Raw genomic sequence first — 21,385 nt, 5'->3', positions numbered from 1 at the left:
GAAATCTGGATTGTTATCGGTGAAACGGCGGCGAAGAGTAGTATTTAAGTACAAATTAGAATCGTTTTGAATATTGTTTAGGTAGGATAGGTTTATCTTCTTCCTGGAACGATTGGAAGTGTTTCTTTTTGTTTTAATTAAAGTTTCAATTGCGGGCTAATTAATAATTGCTTCTTATCTCGATCGAGGTGTTCCGTTGGAAGAATGATTTTTACGAAGAAAGGAATGAACGTTGGAAGAGGTGTAGCGAGAATTTTACGAATTATTTTCACGCGCGGAGGATACGTCGATTTTCTTTTGATCGTTTTTTATTAAGGATGTTTTATTGAAATTAAACTGGTTGTTTGCTACAGCGTGACGTTAGGAATTATTAGTACGATCGTGGTGTACGGGATTGTAATTAGCGTTTAATGTTATTCGACAGAGATGAAAAATGAATAAAAGGAAACAGAGGCTTGAGTCAGAAGTCGAATCACGAGCAATCGTCTGTCTTCCTTTTTCTCTCGCATATTTTCTCAATGACGCAGTTTTATCTCCTAGACGCACTGTTCTTTAATTGGTTCTAAGCATTACTTAATCGTAGGCTGTCATAGCGTATATTCATAGACACGCAATGGTCAAATTCAACGAAGGATTTTAGATGAACAGTTCTGAATACGATGCTGAAATATAAATTTCGTTGGATGATCTAGAATCCAACTTGAAGACTCAAATCTGGTTGGCTAACTTTGAATTTAATTTAATATTCAAACTTGATTGGCTAATTGTGAATTCAATTTTCAATGTTCAACTTTGATTGGCTGATTTCGAATTTAGTTTAAATATTCAAATTTGATTGGCTGATTTCGAATTTAGTTTAAATATTCAAATTTGATTGGCTAAGTTCGCTAATTTAGTTTAAATATTCAAATTTGATTGGCTAAGTTCGCTAATTTAGTTTAAATATTCAAACTTGATTGGCTAATTTTGGATTGAATTTAAATATTCAGATTTGATTGGTTTATTTTTACTGTAATTTAAATATTCAAATTTGGTTGGTTTATTTTTAAGTTACATTAAAAATTCGAATTTGGTTGGTTTATTTGTAATGTAATTTGAAAATTCGAATTTAATTGGTCAATTTTGAATTTAATTTAAGTATTCAAATTTGATTGGTTTATTTTTACTGTAATTTAAATATTCAAATTTGGTTGGTTTATTTGTAATGTAATTTGAAAATTCGAATTTAATTGGTCAATTTTGAATTTAATTTAAGTATTCAAATTTCATTGGTTTATTTTTACTGTAATTTAAATATTCAAATTTGGTTGATTTATTTGTAACGTAACTTGAAAATTCGAATTTAATTGGTCAATTTTGAATTTAATTTAAGTATTCAAATTTGATTGGTTTATTTTTAAATTACATTAAAAATTCAAATTTGGTTGATTTATTTTTAAGTTACATTAAAAATTCGAATTTGGTTGGTTCATTTTTAACGTAATTTAAAAATTCGAATAATTTTACATCCAAGTCGAAAATTGAAATTTCACTCGAGTATTATGCGCTTGAAACGCTCTCGTTTGAAAATCCAACTCCACGCTCATCTATAACAAAGCCATTTCACATTTTCTTTTTTTTTTTATTCCCTCCATTAAGCCATTAAGCTCTCTGTTACTACGTAAGCGAAAATAAAATGGTCTGCGACTAATTAAATGTGCCACTGCAATAAATCTACGATTGTTCTGCTCTCCGACAAATTCATTTCGATGAAAAGGACCAGAAGCTTTTAATTCCGCGATAAAATAAGAGTAAACGTAACTGCATTTAGTTTCTCGTGTTTATAATTTCAATTTACACGTGCCAAGCATCCTTATCATTTCCCCACTTTTGCAGTTAATTAGCCCAATTAAATTTGTTGCAAACATTTTTAATATCATACGTTCAACATGTTTTTGATTTATCCTTCATTGAAAATTATGTCAGAAATTTACAACCAATTTACAACACTTCAGCTAACTAAATTAATACCGATTTCTATGGTAACCTGTTTCAGCAACGGTTAATACACGACTAAAATTTTTAATCAATACATCTTCCCATTATATCCTACTTTCAATTCTGTCAGTTAACGAAACGATAAAAATTAATTATTAATTGGGCCACTCAGAAGCCAGAGTAGCTAACTCCATCAAATGACATTTGTTGAATTTTTTTTCATTTATGAAATGATGAGCACCAAGTATGTGCTTTGATACTAAAATTTAAGGAGTTTCAAAAAGTGGAATTAATCATTTTACAAAAATACAATTATCACTACTATTACTCTCATAATAATCCATCTCAATGCACACGTTAAAAATTTCTAAATTATCACATAAAGAGGACTTCTCGTTAGAAAAGTCTTCTTTACGAAATTTAAGAGTAGCAACTCTTTAACTCCTCACCTCTCACATTTTTCTCAACTTAATACGCCAAAATTGATCAATTTCATATTTTCTAAATTACTTCCTAGGCGTATAGAAGTAAGTTTCCCATTTATTCATAATGCTGTGACTTTCATTTCTGCAAGAGAATACAAAGGACAGCGCAATATGAAAGAAAATAATTTTTAAAAATTGCACTTTTTGGGCGATTAACTTTGCACCTGTGAGACGCGGCCGTGAGCGTTAAAGGGATAAACCACGTTAGCCTAGAGAACACGTTACATTCTGATTGCCAGTAAAGTACAATGTGTGTAGAAAAATTTATCACATAATATTGCACAAATCGGATAAAAAATTTCTTCTCCTCTGATCCACCTCTTTTTTCCATTCTTCCATTTCTCCAATATGTCCACCCCAATTGTTCTCCAATGCTACGACCCTGCCAACACGTGGCACGGCTGTCACACGGTTTGTGTTGACCGGGAGTTGTCATGACAACTTTGAACGATCACCACGAGACAAGGACAGCCGCTTCGTTGGCGTTTCGTGGAAACTCTATAATGCAACCGTGACGGCCGCGACACGAACAGGCGAAAATTATCGTCGCACACGTGGGAAAATGGTAGTGGTGGACAAACGGAGATCTCTGATAGTGTTCACCGCGGGGCATTTCTTTGGTGTGCCTTTCAACGATGAAAATCAGACTGTTGAGAATGAAAAGGTGGTTTTGGACAATTTCTTGGATAGAGCCACGTGTAGGATACTCTGTGCACAACCGGCTGACAGCGACGACGAGGAAGTGCGATTGAAATTGAGCAACGAGTTACCGATTGGTAAAAACACTCTAGTATTTTTCAAGGTAAGACAGAGAGTAAGGAGAATAGAGTAGTGGCATGCTTTAGGTTGTGGATACGCAGTGAATGTATTGTATTCAAATTGTTAATGCTTTTGTCGAGGTGAATGACTGTTTCGTTACGAATTTGATCGATTTTTAAACTGTTCTCCTTTTGGGTAATTTTTTTACATTTAATTTTCTTGTACCAATTTTTTACACTTAATTTTCTTGTACCAATTTTGTACACTTAATTTCCTTGTACCAATTTTGTACATTTAATTTTCTTGTACCAATTGTTTACACTTAATTTTCTTGTACCAATTTTGTACATTTAATCTTCTTGTACCAATTGTTTACACTTAATTTTCTTGTACCAATTTTGTATATTTAATTTCCTTGTACCAATTTTTACATTTAATTTCCTTGTACCAACTTTTTACACTTAATTTTCTTGTACCAATTTTGTACACTTAATTTCCTTGTACCAATTTTGTATATTTAATTTCCTTGTACCAATTGTTTACACTTAATTTTCTTGTACGGAGAATAGAGTAGTGGCATGCTTTAGGTTGTGGATACGCAGTGAATGTATTGTATTCAAATTGTTAATGCTTTTGTCGAGGTGAATGACTGTTTCGTTACGAATTTGATCGATTTTTAAACTGTTCTCCTTTTGGGTAATTTTTTTACATTTAATTTTCTTGTACCAATTTTTTACACTTAATTTTCTTGTACCAATTTTGTACACTTAATTTCCTTGTACTAATTTTGTACATTTAATTTTCTTGTACCAATTTTGTACACTTAATTTCCTTGTACCAATTTTGTACATTTAATTTTCTTGTACCAATTGTTTACACTTAATTTTCTTGTACCAATTTTGTACATTTAATTTTCTTGTACCAATTGTTTACACTTAATTTTCTTGTACCAATTTTTTACACTTAATTTTCTTGTACCAATTTTTTACACTTAATTTTCTTGTACCAATTTGTACAAATTTCCTTGGTACCATTCCGTTCAATTAAAAAATGAAGTGTAACAGTAGAGAATTTTTCACAAATAAGAAATAAAGACACTTAATGAAATTCATGAAAAGCTGGAACATTGCAAAATTTTGCCCAACGTTAGGTATTTAACTCTACTGCGTTTTTCCGTTTGGGTCAAAAAAGACCCAAAGACCTTGCGTGCAACAATTTTCATTACCAGCACGCCACATGAACCTAGACAATAAACTTCTAATACAACGTTAAGTCCACATAAACCTGATAACAGCAAAAATTATTAAAAAAATAAGAAGGCGATGGGTCAAGAAAGACCCAAAGACCGCACTAGGGTTAAATAAAATTATCCATAGTATTTGCAAGTATAAAGAAAACCCTAAATTCTTTTTATTAAATTTCATTCTAGTCCAAGTAATAACGGTTACAATAACCTACTGAAAAAATGATAGGCTATTTTGTAGTTAACAGAAGCCCCGGTAACGGAGAAGAATTTTCACGACCTCGTCCACATCGCCACTACAGGCAGCGGCAAAGGATCGACACTGGTCGAAGCACTTCGACAAGTATGGGCGCCGACACTTCGATCATCCGGTCTGAATTCGTCGTACCTGAAAAAGCTAGAGGAGAACCTTCTTGGCTCATCAACGACGACTTCCGTCCTCGAGGAGGAAGATTATTGGCGAAAGAAATGGGAGGAGGCGAAACGATCTCACGACAAAACGATCTACGCGGAGGCTGTAAAAAGCCTGAAGAGCATCAGGGCCGAGCTGGAGAGTGCATCAGTGGCTAGGTATCGTAAAAAAAAAAAATAGCCGTTTCAGTCAATTCTATAGTTGAGTCGTAAAAACTTTTACGAGCGTACATTAGCTATTTCACTGTAAAAATTCTTTCCACCTGTAGTTGTGTAAAATTCGCCTATAAAAATAAAGGAATTTGCTTTTATACATTTTATCACCTTCTTTCTTTTTTCTACTTAGAGATGGGTTGATCGGGGTGGACGATGCTGTCGAAGCAGTGTCGGGCTACGTTGATGATCTATGGAAATTGGGAGATCTAGTGTACTCCGAGGAACGTATGAAGTCATTTTTAGGTATCATTGGGGACGAAGTGGTGTCTCTTGTGAGGAATAAAATTGACGAGGTGAAGAATGAAAAATTGAGATTTATAGAATATTCTGAGTGATACTTACAATTGACATTTTTTTAAAATTTAAATTCGAACTTTTGTAATTCTTCAAAATTTAGATTCGAACTTTTGCAATTCTTCAAAATTTAGGTTAGAACTTTTGTAAATCTTTTTAATTTAGATCTGAACTTTTGCAATTCTTCAAAATCTAGATTCGAACTTCCGACGATCGAGTGAGAGTCGAAGCGATCCTAAGCGGCGCAGAAATTTGTGAAAAATGGACAAACATGGCAGAACAGTTCACCACACTGTTCTGGCCTCACCATTCCCTTCATCCATGGAAGGGCGCCAGCTATATCCCTGAAAGATGTTCACGAATTGGTAAACGACTCAGGTACCGCACGTCCATTCTTCCTCTTCCTCTTTTGAACAGAGATTCAACGTGGTCTTTGCGATCTTTAGGCAGATTGCCGAGTTGCGTGCTCAGTATCGACAATTAACCAGGTTGCTGACACCTAACGAGAGATCTGGACTTGGCACCGATTCCTTGATGCAATGCTTCGATGATGTCAGAGGTACCATCGTCAAAGTTTCGTTATTCCGTAATGCACGTCTAATGGAAAATGAAAAGTAATCTAAAGCTCTGGTGCAGCGATGAGCATCCTTTCTTCGCAGCGAGCCAAAATTGGAAACATAATAATCTGACACCTTGAAGAACCTAATTCATTAATTTAAAAATTGTTAATTTACAGAGTGATAAGTTTTATTTTCAACGTGGACAGTAATGAATAAATTTGTATTTTATTCTATTTTCTGAAAGTTTACGAATCGATACTACTATTGTTACAATATAATCTATACTGAAACTATAATAAAGATCATTTCAAAAATTTGTCACTTAAACAATTTTTCATCGTTGCTCTGGTGCATTTAATTTTCTACTTGGAAATGAAAATAAATGAACACTTTTTCAATGTAATTTTTATTTATAATTGCGTTTAATCAATTACGCTAGTCGTTTTCGAGGACGACGAGAAGGGCGTCGACTGGAATCGACTGAAGAGGCGGATCGAAGAGGGTTTGGTCCCCGCTGAGGAACGAGTCGCGCAAAAATTGAGGTCGCAAATTGCCGATGCCACCACTCCAAATTCATTACTCGCTGAATTTCGTCGTTACTTCGAGCTGATGAAGAGAGACGGTCTAAAAAGGACGCTGCGTGGAGAACGGGAGACTTTGCTTTCAGCTTATGGAGATCTCATAGGTAATTGTACTTATATAGAGAGAACGACGATCGAGGGACCTATGAATTTAAAACGAATGTAAAACTCTCCACCCAGCTTGCATACTTTATCTTATTTTTACGTTTTCCATCACTTTTCGATGGAAATTAAGAAAGTTGCTTGGCTGGACCGGATACGGGAAACCTATTAGACAGTCCCAGAATACTTCAAGAAGTTCAAGCAGCCAGATCAGCGGAATTAAAACTAGAGAGCTTAAATAAACTGGGAAAGGAATTGCTGGCAGATCTGCCTGGATACGAGGAGATCTCATCAAGAGTAACGACAGCCCTAAAGGACGTCGAAAGGAAAAGGCAGAATTTCGTTGATTCTTGGGTAATTTTGTAATGACAAATCTTTAAAAAACCTGTAATATTTACACTACAATAATTCTTTAAATTAAATATACCATTCCCTGTCACGTTTTTAAATATTTTAACATCTGAATAATATTTTTAATATCAATTTTTCTTCCGGCGGTCACCCATCCTAAGTGTGAACCGCGACGAGCGAAGCTTGACTTCGACAATCGATCGAGACTCGACACTACCGACCTACCGACATCGCCCCCCATATTCTTAATATTTAATGTTAATACTTAGAAATTTTAGATATTTTAAATACTTTCAAATAATTTTTAAAAGTCCCACAAATAACGACACCAACATATTCGCACATTCCGTACACCTAACAGACAGAAGAAACGAAAGAAGCTGTCGCGAGAAGAGAGCTAACATTAGGCACGGATTCCGCGGTGGTAGAACTAACCGGCACCAATATGATGAGAGTGACGTACGATCCAAGACTAATGACTCTGATCAGAGAAGCCAGAGCTCTTTCGAGTCAAGGTGTCGAATTGCCTCGAGAAGTGAGAGATCTGGTCGAAAGAGCAGGTCTACTTGCAGGACGTGCCAGAGCTCTTCAACAGGTTGCAACTTTTCACAATACGATCGGAGACCGTATGGTGCCTTCTCAGAGACCTTTGATGCTCACGACCGCGCTCGAATTAGCTCGAGCTGTTCAGGAACAGTCCGGGGTGGTTTGGTCCGATCCTCAGGCCGTCGATGCTTACACTCTCAGGCTAAAAGAATTGGTAACTCATATTTCGTTCAATTTTAATCGTTTGCACATTTAACCCCTCAAGCTCATATTTTTCTGGACACAAAAAATTTCATTTCTTATTAAATTAGTTCCTATCAATTAGTTCCTGCAACTTACACTTTCGCCGTAGAATAGAAAGAGCAGCGTATTGCGCAAAGTGAAAGAAAATAATGAAACAAAGTTGCACTTTTTCGAGGATCAGTCGCGTAAGCGCGTCAACGATCGTTAAGGGGTTAACAAACGCGACAAAAGAGCGAAAAAATGTGTAACGAAAGGGTTAGACTAATTACAGTATTTTGCAATTTTCGTTGCGACTGGAATAGGTGAGAAAGTTTGCGCAACAGAATTCAGAGCTGGCCGCAAAGCACAGTTCATTACGGGACTTGGTATCTAATTTGCTGAAAGGGGAGACTGTCAATCTGATCGGAAATCAGAATGCCTGGAAAGACGCGCTAATGAACATGAGAACGATCGTCGATACTGTGGAAGCGGAATACGGGAACACAAAGGCGTGGAAATTACATTGGGACAGGCAGCTGTTGAAAGCACTGGGTGTTGCTTACAGGTGATTAAAAATCGACTAAACAATAGAAACTACAAACATCTTCTATTTACAAAAAAGTGAACATTCATCGGGTACAATTCTTTCAAACTTACTTTTCCCAATTTTCATCTCTTATTTTCTTCCTCTTGGAAGAAAACAAGACGCGAACGAAAAGTTCTCCGGAAGTGGTACCGAATAAACTCGAAACTATTTCGCCGTCGCGATAGCCAATTTTCATATTCATGGATGATCTGCATAAAACGGAATAACGAAGTAGCCTTCATTTTTTGCTTTTGCTACAGAGGCGCGTTGCCGTCTCTGCTGAAGAAGTTGCCGGAAGTTAAAGTGGAGCTGACGTTTCGAGACGGATCGTTGCAATGGCGGCCGTCGATCGAGGAGGTCCGCGCGAAATTGTACTCGTCGATACGCCGATCCCTTTCGATACCTATGAATTTCAGAGGCGTCGGTGACGCTGCAGAAGCACATTTCGGTAGCCTGATTCAGAGGAGCTGTTATTTGTTCGGCGGCGTCTACAAGCAGGCCGAAATTGCACTTTCCGCTCTAGAAACGCTCAGAATGAAATGGCTGTATTTGGCGGCGCCAGCGAAAATCGACGCTGCTGAACGGTACACGGTTGACGATATAGTATTATTAGCCGCATGGCCCTTTGCTGATCACTATGCACCGCTTGCTCAAAATTGGGCACGTTACACTGGACTATTTGGGCGACGAATGAGAGATGTTGTTAGATGATTTGAAGCAACTTGGAAGCAATGAAAGCATGTGTCTTTATATGACTTTTATTATTTTTAAATATCGATTCTTTAAGGTTTCTGTTTTTCTTCACTCTTTATTTTTTTAATATTAATTCTTTACGTGAGATATTAGACAAGGAATGAGAAATTTTTTAAGTTTCTGTTTTTCTTCATTTTTTGCTTTTTTAAATATTAATTCTTTATACGAGATATCAGAAGGGGAATGTGAAATTTTTGAAATTTCTGTTCTCGTTCACTCTTTATTTTTTAAATATTAATTCTTTATGTGAGCTATTTGAAAATTATTGCAACACCTTTTCACCAAGTTTCTGTATTCAACAAGTCTTTTATACTTTCACACGTTCAATGGCTTCATCCAAACTTCATAAACCACAACCAAATCTTACACTTCGCATATTACTCAGTTTATTTAAAAAAATACTCTGCGTTAATGTTAACATTTGAACTCGAGCCCCTTCTTACAAACAGATTAAAAGGAAAGTCGCCGCGAGAATGGACAAGAGCGTTCAAAGACGCCAAGCAGTGGGCCCAAGAGGTCAGCAAACAATCTTTCCACAAATTCACTCATCTTCCTTCTCAATGAAATTAATTCCATGATTAAATCAGGTTGGCAGACTGCGTGGAAGCGACGTGAAAATTTGGTGCATCACCGTGGACACAGCGACAACCAGAAACGACTTAGAATCGGCTTCACGGCGATATTGGGAGCGTTTGTGCTCCGATTTAAGGGTGGAAGCTTCCTCGAGACTGGTTGCTATCGTGGAGTTCCTCTCGTCTGCGTCTAAAGAACTCGAACGCAGGCCAAGAAATGTGGAGGAAGTTGGAATGGCCTATGAGGCTCACGCACGAATCCAAACGCAATCTTCCGGCATGGCTGAGGAAATGGAGGCCATTGCTGGACTTTCTAAGGTCCTCGCTGCGTGGACCAGCGAAAAACTCGAAGGTAGCTGAATTATTTCATATTTCATCGCTTAGAAATTTAATTATATATAATTGAAGCGTAAATAAATATAATAATAAGTATAATAAAAGTATTAAAAATATAAATATATATATATAAGTAAAGTAATTGTAAATTTAATTTAGACAATATTGTTGAAATTAAAATACAATCAAAGTGCACTCCATCGATCTCCAGTTTTATAAATTCTTTTTAAACGTGATTTACTTAAATAAATCGCTTCGAGATCATAGCTGGAGATTTTTCGGCGACTTTATCTTGGTCCATGTGTCAAATAGAATTCGTGCTGCATTTTTATTGATCAGACGTAAGGAAGGCGACGCGAAACAACATTCGTGTGCTGCAGAAACAGAGATAAGGCAGGGAGAAACGATTTTGTTCTTTGGAAGAGGTATTGGAGAGGATTGGATGGGATTCGTTGCTCAAATAGTGAATGTTTTCTTGTGCAAGACTCTTCTAGGTACTTTTATCGAGATGTTTAAATAGCAAGGAGATACGAAATAATAGTACATTTAGCTTGATTTTGTTTGCTCCTCTGTGATATCCTTTCTAAGAACATTTTCAGTCGTCGAATATATTTTCTAACATAACATTATTTCTCGAACGAAATATCTTAAATTTACATTAAAATAATTCAAATATTCTCTACAATTCAATTTATTCATCGAATGAAATATCTTTAACCAATATTTCCTAAAATTCACACAGAAAAATTATTCAAGCGTCCTTTCTTTCCTAAATAGGTGTCAGTGCAGCGTACACAGCTTGGCAAGATCTAGCAGACCGTCTCGAGCGTCATAAAACGGTGGTAGATCGCGAGCTCGAGGACGCTAAAGTGAACCTTCGTCACCGAACAGTGGCTTTGAGAGACGAGTTCGAGAGATGGCAGGCGAAATGGTCCACGAAGCCCGAAATTCTCACTTTAGACTGGATCATCTCGATGAAAGAGCGATGGACGAACCTGAAGGAACAGCTGGACGTGTTGAAGAACGACTGTCGAAAGATCGACGTAAACGTGAACGAGGTTCTCGAGGATAACGAGGAGAATACGAGGAGGTTGGAGTTAGAATTGGAGGTGGAAGAATCGAACTGTCGATTCCAAGCGGAATTTTTGGAAGAACTGAAGAATCAAGAGGACGAAGAGTGGATTGTTGTTAGAAGAAGACTGCCTAGGCTCCACGATTGGCTCGACTCCTGGGAAAATAGGATAAGAGTTCAATTGAAAGATCGGCTGAAGGAACAGTCGATAGAGCAGAAAGATAGCCCGGAAATGGACACATTTGTTGGTAAGAAGGTACGAGAGGTGAGAGCTGCTATCGAGTGGCTGCAGCTTCTTCGAGGTGACGAAGTTGCGGAGGAGCATTGGGGAGAATTAATGCCACTTTTGGAACTGAAGGATGTCAGAAATGCGGGGGATATTACGCTGGGGCATTTGCTTCGTTCTGCTGAAAGGATTCAAGGCAATGCCGACAAGATAAAGGTGCTGTTTCGAATTTATTATTTATTTCGTGTATCGTTGAATAAATGTTAACCCTTTCGTTACTATTGGCGCCTGTAGGCGTTTTGAAAATTTGCCCGCACCATACTTTTCGAGCCTTTTGCCGCACTACCACTTTAGTTCAATACTTAATTTCATCGTTCACGCGCTTCCACCTTAATTTAATAAACCGAATTTCAAAACGACACGTCCAATATAACAAATTTCACAGCCGTGGTTGAAAATTGACCTGCAGTCGCCCACGTTTCGCATTCAAATCTGCCGTAGCGAAAGGGTTAAATTTATTCTAAGAAGTTATTAACACTAGAACTGCCGACATCGTTCACGCGCTTCCACCTTAATTTAATAAACCGAATTTCAAAACGACACGTCCAATATAATAAATTTCGCAGCCGTGGTTGAAAATTGACCTGCAGTCACCCACGTTTCGCATTCAAATCTGCCGTAGCGAAAGGGTTAAATTTGTTCTAAGAAGTTATTAACACTAGAACTGCCGACCGGGTCAAAATGACCCATTAGCATCTTTCGAAAAAATGTGAATGTTCTATATTGGTAAGTATTATCGCTTGTAACTTTCCGAATATTCTACATGTATGCTTCCATTTGTATCGGTATGAATCGAATTTTCCAATCACGGTTTACTTACGTAAAAATTCACTTTTGGAAAGTCGCTAATGGGTCATTTTGACCCGGTCGGTAGTTTTAGTGTTAAAATAGTGAGATATTCTTACCCAGTTAACTGCGTTCGACGTGTATATAGGTCAGTCGGAAACTTTACTTCGGTGTGGTTGACGTGTATACTCGTCGTGTAAAATAAAAAATTACCATTTACTATAAAAACTGGAAATTTCAATAAGAAGTAATAAAAATGTCATTTGGTGGTATGTTTCCTTAATATTACCAATGAAACTGCTATGTATTTTATAAAAAAAAGTTTGATTATTACAAACTTTTTACAAACTGAGTTGATTATTTTCTCCGATGCATTTGGTATTCTCCGAATACCACACTGAAATCAACTGAATACTTTTTTTCTTTAATTTTTCTTGTTTATGAATTTTATTATTCTTTGACAATTTCTAAATGTTTAATAACAACCTTTTCAACAATGAATTGTTAATTGTTTATCGAATAAAAATGTAATCCTTTCTCGTTTTGCTTTACTTTATTCGTAAAATTTATGACGTGTATACTCGTCATTGCTTGATTTTAATTCCGCATCCCGTGAGGGATTTGAAACTAAATTCCACAGTTGACCGGTTAAATCTGGTTAAATCTGTAAATATTTATTTTTACTATAAATTTATAATTTTTTCAATTATCATGTTACTATATTTCTTTCATAATTCATTTTTATCTTTTATTTACGAATCTTCTAAATATTTAAGGTATAGAAGTGGGAGAAAAATGGAGAGATTGTTGTTTACAGGAAGTGACGAAGAGAGCTGCTGCAGAAAGTGGCATTCGCCAAGGCTTGATGGAACTCGAATCTTGGGAAGCTTCTGCTCATCTTCAGCTTCAAGAATCGAAGGACAGTAAAAACGCTGGTATTCTTCTCGTCGAGGAGTATGGCAATTTGTTAGCAAGAGCAGGTGAATTTGTAACAATTCTTCCTTTTACTTTGTGCGAATTGTCAGACGTCACGAAAGAAACTTCGTTTATAAATGAAAAGGTGAACTGAGACTCCTGCTGGAGGGAGCAAAAGGAGCAGCAGGATACGAAAGATTCGCAGCAAGAGTTGCACGATGCGAAGTTGGATTGTCGGAAGTGGAGGAACGAATAAAGATCTTGAGTACTATACAAAGGAAGTGGGTTTATTTGGAACCGGTTTACGAAGGTGGCGCAGCTCCTAACGACACTGGGAGATGGTCCAGAGCTAACAAAGAATTTAGGTAATTATTTGACAATTTTATGAAAATTATGAATAATATTTCGTCGTCTTGGAAATTTCTTATGGTTAATAAAATAAATAGGTATCTCATGGGAGAAGTTTCTCGCGATCCGAGAGTGTCATCCTTGAGGAGACTTCCTCTTTCAGCTTTTACAAACTTGAAGGATCTACTTGACAGATGTCAAAAAAGTTTGGACGAATATTTGGAGGTATTACAAGGATTAAATTGATCACTCTTAGTCTCTTAATTTTCTCTTAATTTCTCTGAGAATCTCTTAATTTCTGAATTTCTCTTAATTTCTCTGAGAAGAATCTCTTAATTTTTGAATTTCTCTTAATCTTAGTTTCTTAATTTCTCTAAGAATCTCTTAATTTTTGAATTTCTCTTAATTTCTCCCAGAATCACTTAACTCTTTAATTTCTCTCAGAATCTCTTAACTCTTGAATTTCTCTTAATTCCTCTGAGAATCTCTTAATTTTTGAATTTCTCTTAATCTTAGTTTCTTAATTTCTCTAAGAATCTCTTAATTTTTGAATTTCTCTTAATTTCTCTCAGAATCTCTTAATTTTTGAATTTCTCTTAATCTTAGTTTCTTAATTTCTCTAAGAATCTCTTAATTTTTGAATTTCTCTTAATTTCTCTGAGAACCTTTTAATTTTTGAATTTCTCTTAATCTTAGTTTCTTAATTTCTCTAAGAATCTCTTAATTTTCGAATTTCTCTCAACTTTATTCTCTCACTTTCTCCAAGAATCTCTTCATTTTTGAGTTCTATTTCAACGATTCCGAATTTTTTCGCTTCCTCAAACCTCCACGTTTTCTTATTTCCAGGAAAAGCGATCGTCTTATCCGCGTCTGTATTTCTTGAGCGACGAAGACCTGTTGGAATTAGTGTCAGCCAGTGGACGAGGCTTGGAAGCTCATCTACCGAAACTGTATCAAGGCGTCGGTTCGATAATAAAGGACGATAATGGACTGACGGCCGTCGTATCGCCGGAAGGTGAAATATTGCAGTTATCCAAGCCCGTCGATCTTCGAGATCCATTACCACGATGGTTGATCAATCTTGAGGAGGGGATGAAAAATGCTCTTCGAGAAAGTTTAGGAAAATGCTTGGTTGACACTTCGCCTAATCCTTCAGCTTATCCAACTCAAGTAAAATTTTCACTTCTTATCTTCTGAAATTGTCAAACGTTATTAATAGACTCTAGAGCAGCATTCCTTAATTAATCACTGTACAACCTCTTTTCCAATTAAGTATTACAATTTGCCAAAGAAAGTTGAGACTTGGTTTTTTTTTTTTGGTACACTTAATAATTGTCGTTTAATGTTTATCAAGGTTTTGCTGCTGGCAGAAAGGATTCGTTTCACGGAACGATGCGAAACAGGTTTGAAGGAGGGACGTTCAGCTTTGAAGAACCTCGTCGAATATCTGGAGACACAGAGAGCTAGATACAGAGGGTTGGAAGATGCTGGTGACAAATTGACCGCTTTAAAAGCGCGAGGGCTTTTGCTCGACACTGTTCATCACCTGGAGGTGGCCAGGAATCTGTTGAACGTCACTTTGCAGGAGGAAAGCACTGTTTGGACGTGGCAGAGACAGCTGAGGAGTTATAGAACCGTGAGACCATTCATCTTTTCTTATCTTTCTCGACGAGACTATTAAACGTTTCTTTTATTACTACATTTTCTTTGTTTTAGATCAGATTTAACATTTGGCGCTCGTTCTTTCTGTTATTAGAAAGATCAATTACTGTAAATGTTAAGAAATTTTTCTTCTTCTTTTTTTAGAACAGAGGACCGGTTGTACGATGTTCAGGAGCAGAATTTCCATATCGTTTCGAGTACCAAGGCGCAGCGGTAGGTTTGGTTCAAACACCATTAACAGAAAGGTGTTTCTTGGCTCTGACTCAGGCTATGAAGCTCGGTTTGGGTGGCAGCCCTACAGGCCCAGCTGGAACTGGAAAAACAGAAAGCGTGAAAGCTCTCGGTGCTATTCTTGGCAGGCTTGTTTTAGTCTTCAATTGCGACGAAGGTAATAATGCTGCGACTTTGAGGGGGATCAAAATTAATTTCCGCGATTTCACATTCACCTGTTCTTTCTTTTCTTATAATAGGGAAATAATTTGCTTTAAGCGAGATTCGTGTACCTTTCAAAATTTCTCCCCGTGAAGATAAATAAAATAAATTGATTTTCACGATTTGACACTCATCTTTATGATCATAACAAAGTTCACCCCTAAATTAAATCCCTCTTTATCACTTTATATTAGAAAAACAATTTGCATTAAGTGAGATCTGTGTTTCTTTCAAAATTTCTGCCTGTGAAAATAAACGAGTAAATTGATTTTCAGGATGTGACACTCACTACGATCATAAAAAAGTTAACTCCTAAATTATATCTCTCTTTTTTACCTCATATTAGGAAAACAATTTGCATTAAGTGAGATCTTTATTTCTCTAAAAATTTCCCTCCCTAAAAGTAAGTAATTAAATTGATTTTCAGGATTTGTCACCCATTAATAAATAGCCACTCTTAATTAACAGACACTCATAAATTAAATCCCTCTTCTTCACTCTACATTAGAAAAATAATTTATTTCGAGAAATAATTAACAAACAAACAAACAAGTTCCATATCTCTCACGAAAACAATTGCAACGTCAGGAATGGACACCGGAAGTATGCGTCGAATCCTCGGCGGCCTCGCTCAGGCCGGCGCATGGGGTTGCTTCGACGAATTCAATCGCCTCGAAGAGGAAACACTGAGCGCGGTGGCCATGCTTGTTAGACCCCTTCAAGAAGCAGTTCGCGATGGTTTATCCCAAGTTTTACTGGGCGATCAAAAGCTGAATTTAGATCCGCACTGTTGCGTCTTCATTACGATGAATCCTGCTGGTTCCGAATACGGAGGGAGGCGCAAGCTCCCGGATTCTCTGGCGAGATTGTTCAGGCCCATCGGAATGGCGCATCCGGACAGATCCGACATTGTGAAAGCGTTGCTGGAGTGTGCAGGATTCCTGGAAGCCTCGACATTGGCGAAACAGCTCGTGGAGATGCTCGATATTTCTGAGATACTGCTTTCGAATCAGCCACACTACGATTGGGGCCTTAGGGCTCTCAGATCTGTTCTCGATGCTATTCCTACGAAATCTGAGTTGGACGAAACTAGCAGGTTATTGTTGGAATGTTTGCTAACTTTTCTTGATACATTCACATGTGATTTAGGGCAGTTTGAACTCGTTCACGTGCACACATGTTTTTTTACACAGAAAGAAGTCTTGAAATTTTATAAATTAAATTATAATTAAATATAATATATTTTATTGCATTAAATTAAATTTTACAATTCAAATTTAAGGTATTCTAAAATAAGCGAGATAATTTCTCACTTCTTTGGACGATTAAGTTACGTTAGCTAAGTATTTATGCTCCTTAGACAGTGAGTACGTTAATTTAAAAAGAACGTAAGAAACATTTCTAAAAATCACTTAACACATAAATTAAACTCAGTATTTTCGGAAAAAATAATGAAAAAATACTTCTCTAAATGTAGTACGATCGTATTCAAGCTTGAATTAGAATAGACCAAAGCTACAAAAATCCTGAAAACAATTAACAATCATATTACAGACTGGTGGCAGCGATCAGGGCATCGACGTTACCCAAACTGACAGAAGAGGACACACCACGATTTCTCTCTCTATTAGAAGATGTTTTCCCCCGAGTAAATCCATCTTCTTCCTCGTACATCGAGAGACAAGATCTACAAACCGCTTTGCTCGAATTGTGCGCTGAACAAGAGCTGGGCAGGGAAATGGCGAACAGATGCATTCAATTGAACGATCAGCTGAAAAGTAGAACTGGTGTAGCGATCGTTGGTCCACCAGGTTGTGGCAAAACGACTATAAGAAAATTGCTATGCGACGCACTGACGAAGATCGGCGAAACTACCGTTCAGTTTCACGTGTATCCTGGTGCTATGCCTAAATCGAGACTTCTAGGTCGAGTTGACACGCAGACCAGGTATTCCTCTTTTATTAAATTACTCGATAATTTTTTACTGAATTGTACTGCGAGTTCTCATTCTCTCAGTTTTCCATTTTTTCTCTTATAATAAGAGTTTAACCCTTTCACTGCTATTGGCTTGAAACTTTGGTGACTTTTGGTACGCTTTCGCCGTAATTCGATCCTTAAATTTTGCCCTTCGAGTGCTCTCACTTTACTTTCATAGGAGAAATTGAGAAATGATAAATTTGAAATTTTCAAACGCAAAATGAAAGATTTTGTCGATAATCTGTCGCCGGGGAAAGGGTTAAATTCTGGATTAGCGACTAAATTCTGCAGAGGGTCGTTCAGATTTCACAGTGTATGTAGGTTTGTGTCGATGAAATATTTGATGGTATTTTTGACGTGTTCTCGTGAGATTAAGTCAGTGTCTGGGTTGATTCTGTGTGTTCCTCTTCGCGTTCTCCAGTTTTCCATTTCACTCGAGATCAGTTACTACAAACACAATGCACGAGGCTCCGTAACTCGATTCTAATAAAAATTCTCCATTTTGTCAGGGAGTGGAAAGAGGGTTTGTTATCGAACGCTGTCGCGTCTGCTGGAGACTCGAGCACTTGGATTATTTTGAACGGCGACGTAGAACCGGACTGGGCAGAAGCATTAAACTCTGCTCTAGATGACAATCGATTATTGACCTTACCCAATGGCGTGGCTGTGAAACTTGGCTCTGGAACAAAGTAAACCTCCGCCCTTCCATAATTATCAACGATTGCAAATATACCTCTTGAAAATATTTATGATTTTAATTGCAACACTTTCTAAAAGCAATTTCGAAAATAAACTAAACTCCTATATAAATAATCAGACCACTGAAAAATTCATGTGCACCGATGTTAAATGCTATTAATTTTTTACGAATTTGCAATTAATAAATTTGGGTAATAAGTTCATTGAAAATTTTTAAAATTTCTAAAATTTTTCTGAAAATTCTTGAGGAGCTCTCAATGCATAGTGATCTCTAGACTGCGGATTTTTATGCAAATTTATATTTTTGAGAATATCGCAAAGAAAGTAGAACTTTGGTAAAAAATTATTATACCTACCAGGTATTATAAAAAGCACTATAATTTCGATACTTTGTATACTTTTTCATAATACGTGCATTGTGTGGAATTTTGTACCTTTAAATTTCCTATAAATGCATAAAAATCCGCAGTCTAGTGATCCCAAACTTCTGGCCGACAGTATATAAAAAATAGACGTTTTAACAAATATTGCAATATTAACGAAAAAATATGAATAAATGTTCAAACAGATTCATCTTCGAGACGCACAAACTGGCTGGCGCGAGTCCTGCGACGGTGTCACGATTAGGGGTGGTTCATTTAGGTTCGACTAGCCCAAATACATTGCTGGTGTCGTCGCGAATCAATGCACTTTCAGAAGTGGCGAAAGAACTCGCGAATACCCATCTCTGTCCCTGCATCGAGGAGTGTTTGAAGATCAACGCAGAAGTTTCCTCGGCGTCGAGTTTGATGGACTCTGCGCTCTGTCATTTGAAGAATGCTCACACCTACACTTCTGCTTCTTACGCTCTTCTCGCGTCTTTGTGCAGTCAAATAGGGGAGGAAAACTCCAGAGACGATTTGGCGCGATTGATTTATCAATACACGGATTCTTGGTGATAATTTGGAACTATTTTTGTGATATTTTTAGGATTACTCGGAGATTTATGAGTTAGTTTGATGTTGTTTGGAATCTTAGGTGTCCTAATCCACAGAAACCGTGCTCTGTGTTGTATAACAGAGAGATAGACAGGTTGGAGGTTGCTGGCGATGCCGATGAATCCACGGATACTGAGGATGGACCTGTTTCACTGTCAGGTAAAATAACCCGACTAGAAATTTCAGTTAGGCAGATACTAGGTCCGCACTAGGCTAGTCTAATTTGCCTGTTAGGCCTACATGCGGTATGAAACGCGGAATATTCACGACCGCCTAATTGGGAAAGCCGTGTTAGGGCCGCATTAGGCTTTCCCAATGACTATCCAATGAGGCCCATATTAGAATAGCTTTATTAGGCTGTCATTGGGAGACATTAAAGAAATCTCACGAGGAATAACTCATCGAGACACTGTATGGATTAAATTGTAAAAACTTTGATCTTGTTGAAAGCTCTCACGCAAGCGTACGTCCGACACTGAGGTGTCTGTAAATATTCCTACACATAAGTTTGAGAGCCCCACTCCACCTAATTTAGGTGTGCGCTCGGCCATCCCCATTTCAGCCACGTATGGCAACTGTTAGGAATGTCCAACCTAAGCGTGCGCTCGGCCAGCCCCATTTGGGCCACGTATGGCAACTTAGAAATGCCTAACTAAGGCGTGCGCTCGGCCACCCGCATTTGAGCCATGTATAGCAACTGTTAGGAATGCTCAACCTAAGTGTGTGCTCGGCCAGGCCCATTTGGGCCACGTATGGCAACTTAGGAATGCCTAACTTAAGCCTCGGCCATCCCCATTTCAGCCACGTATGGCAACTGTTAGGAATGTCCAACCTAAGCGTGCGCTTGGCCAGCCCCATTTGGGCCACGTATGGCAACGTAGGAATGCCTAACTAAGGCGTGCGCTCGGCCACCCGCATTTGAGCCATGTATAGCAACTGTTAGGAATGCTCAACCTAAGTGTGCGCTCGGCCAGGCCCATTTGGGCCACGTATGGCAACTTAGGAATGCCCAACTTAGGCGTGCGCTCGGCCACTCCTATTTGGGCCACGTATGCCAACTGTTAGGAATGCCCAACTTAGGCGTGCACTCGGCCATCCCCATCTGGGCCACGTATGACAACTGTTAGGAATGCCCAACTTAAACGTGCGCTCGACCCTATTTGTGCCACGTATACCAACTGTGAGGAATGCTCAACCTAAGTGTGCGCTCGGCCAGGCCCATTTGGGCCACGTATGGCAACTTAGGAATGCCCACCTTAGGCGTGCGCTCGGCCACTCCTATTTGGGCCACGTATGTCAACTGTTAGGAATGCCCAACTTAGGCGTGCACTCGGCCATCCCCATCTGGGCCACGTATGGCAACTATTAGGAATGCCCAACTTAGGCGTGCATCATTCCTTCCGAATTACGACCTAATGCGGTAACGATTAGGCTTGCAGCATTCAGGTATGCCTAATCGTTTCCGCATTAGGCCCACATTCGTCTTTAGGCATGCCCAACTGAAATTCTAGTCGGGAATATTCTGCGATTCTGCAATAGTTCAAGTATTATTTATTTATTTTCAATATATTATTATTAATAACATATTATTCGGTTAAACTTATTGTAAGGGTTTTAATGGTTTGAGGATTGTGCGTGTATCTGGGTTGCTTACGGTACTTGTCAGGTCCTGGGCCCGTACGCGGACCTTTCGACAACCCTTGGTTTATGACATGGCAAATTGCTATTGAGGCCGTTGGTGAAAGATTCTACGAAAACATGCATTGTTAGATTCACTAAACATTAAACAGACTAAAACGGTTTCCTCAAAAATAGCTTTGCTAGCGCGCACGTCATAAACCGTGTTGGTCGTCCGCGCGGCAAATGCTTGCTTCTGCACTACAGCTGGCCGCCACGTTATTTTCAGTATATTATTAAATTTCATATACCATTCAGTTGAATTAATTTTTAATTAACTTACTTTCAATTAAAATTATAATCTTATTAATAATTTATCTATTCCCACTCTCCTTCTCTCCCACAATTTAACTATTAAAATAGTATATCACATTATTAGGGATAACTTAGACAATAATTAAGGCACGAGTGATTAATAATGCACGGACAATTCACATTTCGTCATTGATAATTAAATAAAACGGAAGAATAAAATCTTCACGCAGGAGCAATGAAAGGAGCTTTATCGTCCGTTCTACCATGGATCGGCAATAACCAACCGATAATGATAAGAGGTCCAG

The 21,385-nt window shown here is 37.8% G+C and overlaps 1 protein-coding gene across 1 annotated transcript in view; it reads left to right on the top strand.

The window, feature by feature from the left end:
• The first annotated feature begins 3,024 nt into the window (after positions 1–3,024).
• Positions 3,025–21,385, top strand: part of LOC108577464 (cytoplasmic dynein 2 heavy chain 1) — a 41,528-nt gene continuing 23,167 nt past the window's right edge. The window contains 26 exon segments of the mRNA XM_017940618.1: positions 3,025–3,264; positions 4,706–5,034; positions 5,222–5,384; positions 5,582–5,763; positions 5,832–5,944; positions 6,385–6,630; positions 6,762–6,982; positions 7,341–7,739; positions 8,071–8,312; positions 8,594–8,917; positions 9,536–9,602; positions 9,674–10,010; positions 10,772–11,508; positions 12,956–13,118; positions 13,199–13,418; positions 13,500–13,626; positions 14,248–14,571; positions 14,756–15,037; positions 15,208–15,451; positions 16,084–16,591; positions 17,050–17,442; positions 17,982–18,161; positions 18,740–19,105; positions 19,189–19,307; positions 21,311–21,383; position 21,385. The exon segment at position 21,385 is cut by the window's right edge and continues 225 nt beyond it. Coding sequence (XP_017796107.1) covers positions 3,025–3,264; positions 4,706–5,034; positions 5,222–5,384; positions 5,582–5,763; positions 5,832–5,944; positions 6,385–6,630; positions 6,762–6,982; positions 7,341–7,739; positions 8,071–8,312; positions 8,594–8,917; positions 9,536–9,602; positions 9,674–10,010; positions 10,772–11,508; positions 12,956–13,118; positions 13,199–13,418; positions 13,500–13,626; positions 14,248–14,571; positions 14,756–15,037; positions 15,208–15,451; positions 16,084–16,591; positions 17,050–17,442; positions 17,982–18,161; positions 18,740–19,105; positions 19,189–19,307; positions 21,311–21,383; position 21,385 — 6,600 coding nt within the window.

The sequence above is a fragment of the Habropoda laboriosa genome, unplaced genomic scaffold (assembly GCF_001263275.1).
Source record: "Habropoda laboriosa isolate 0110345459 unplaced genomic scaffold, ASM126327v1 scaffold776, whole genome shotgun sequence".
Taxonomy (NCBI): Eukaryota; Metazoa; Arthropoda; class Insecta; order Hymenoptera; family Apidae; genus Habropoda; species Habropoda laboriosa.
Note: the sequence above shows the minus strand (reverse complement) of the source record. Positions and strands in the feature narration are given on the sequence as shown.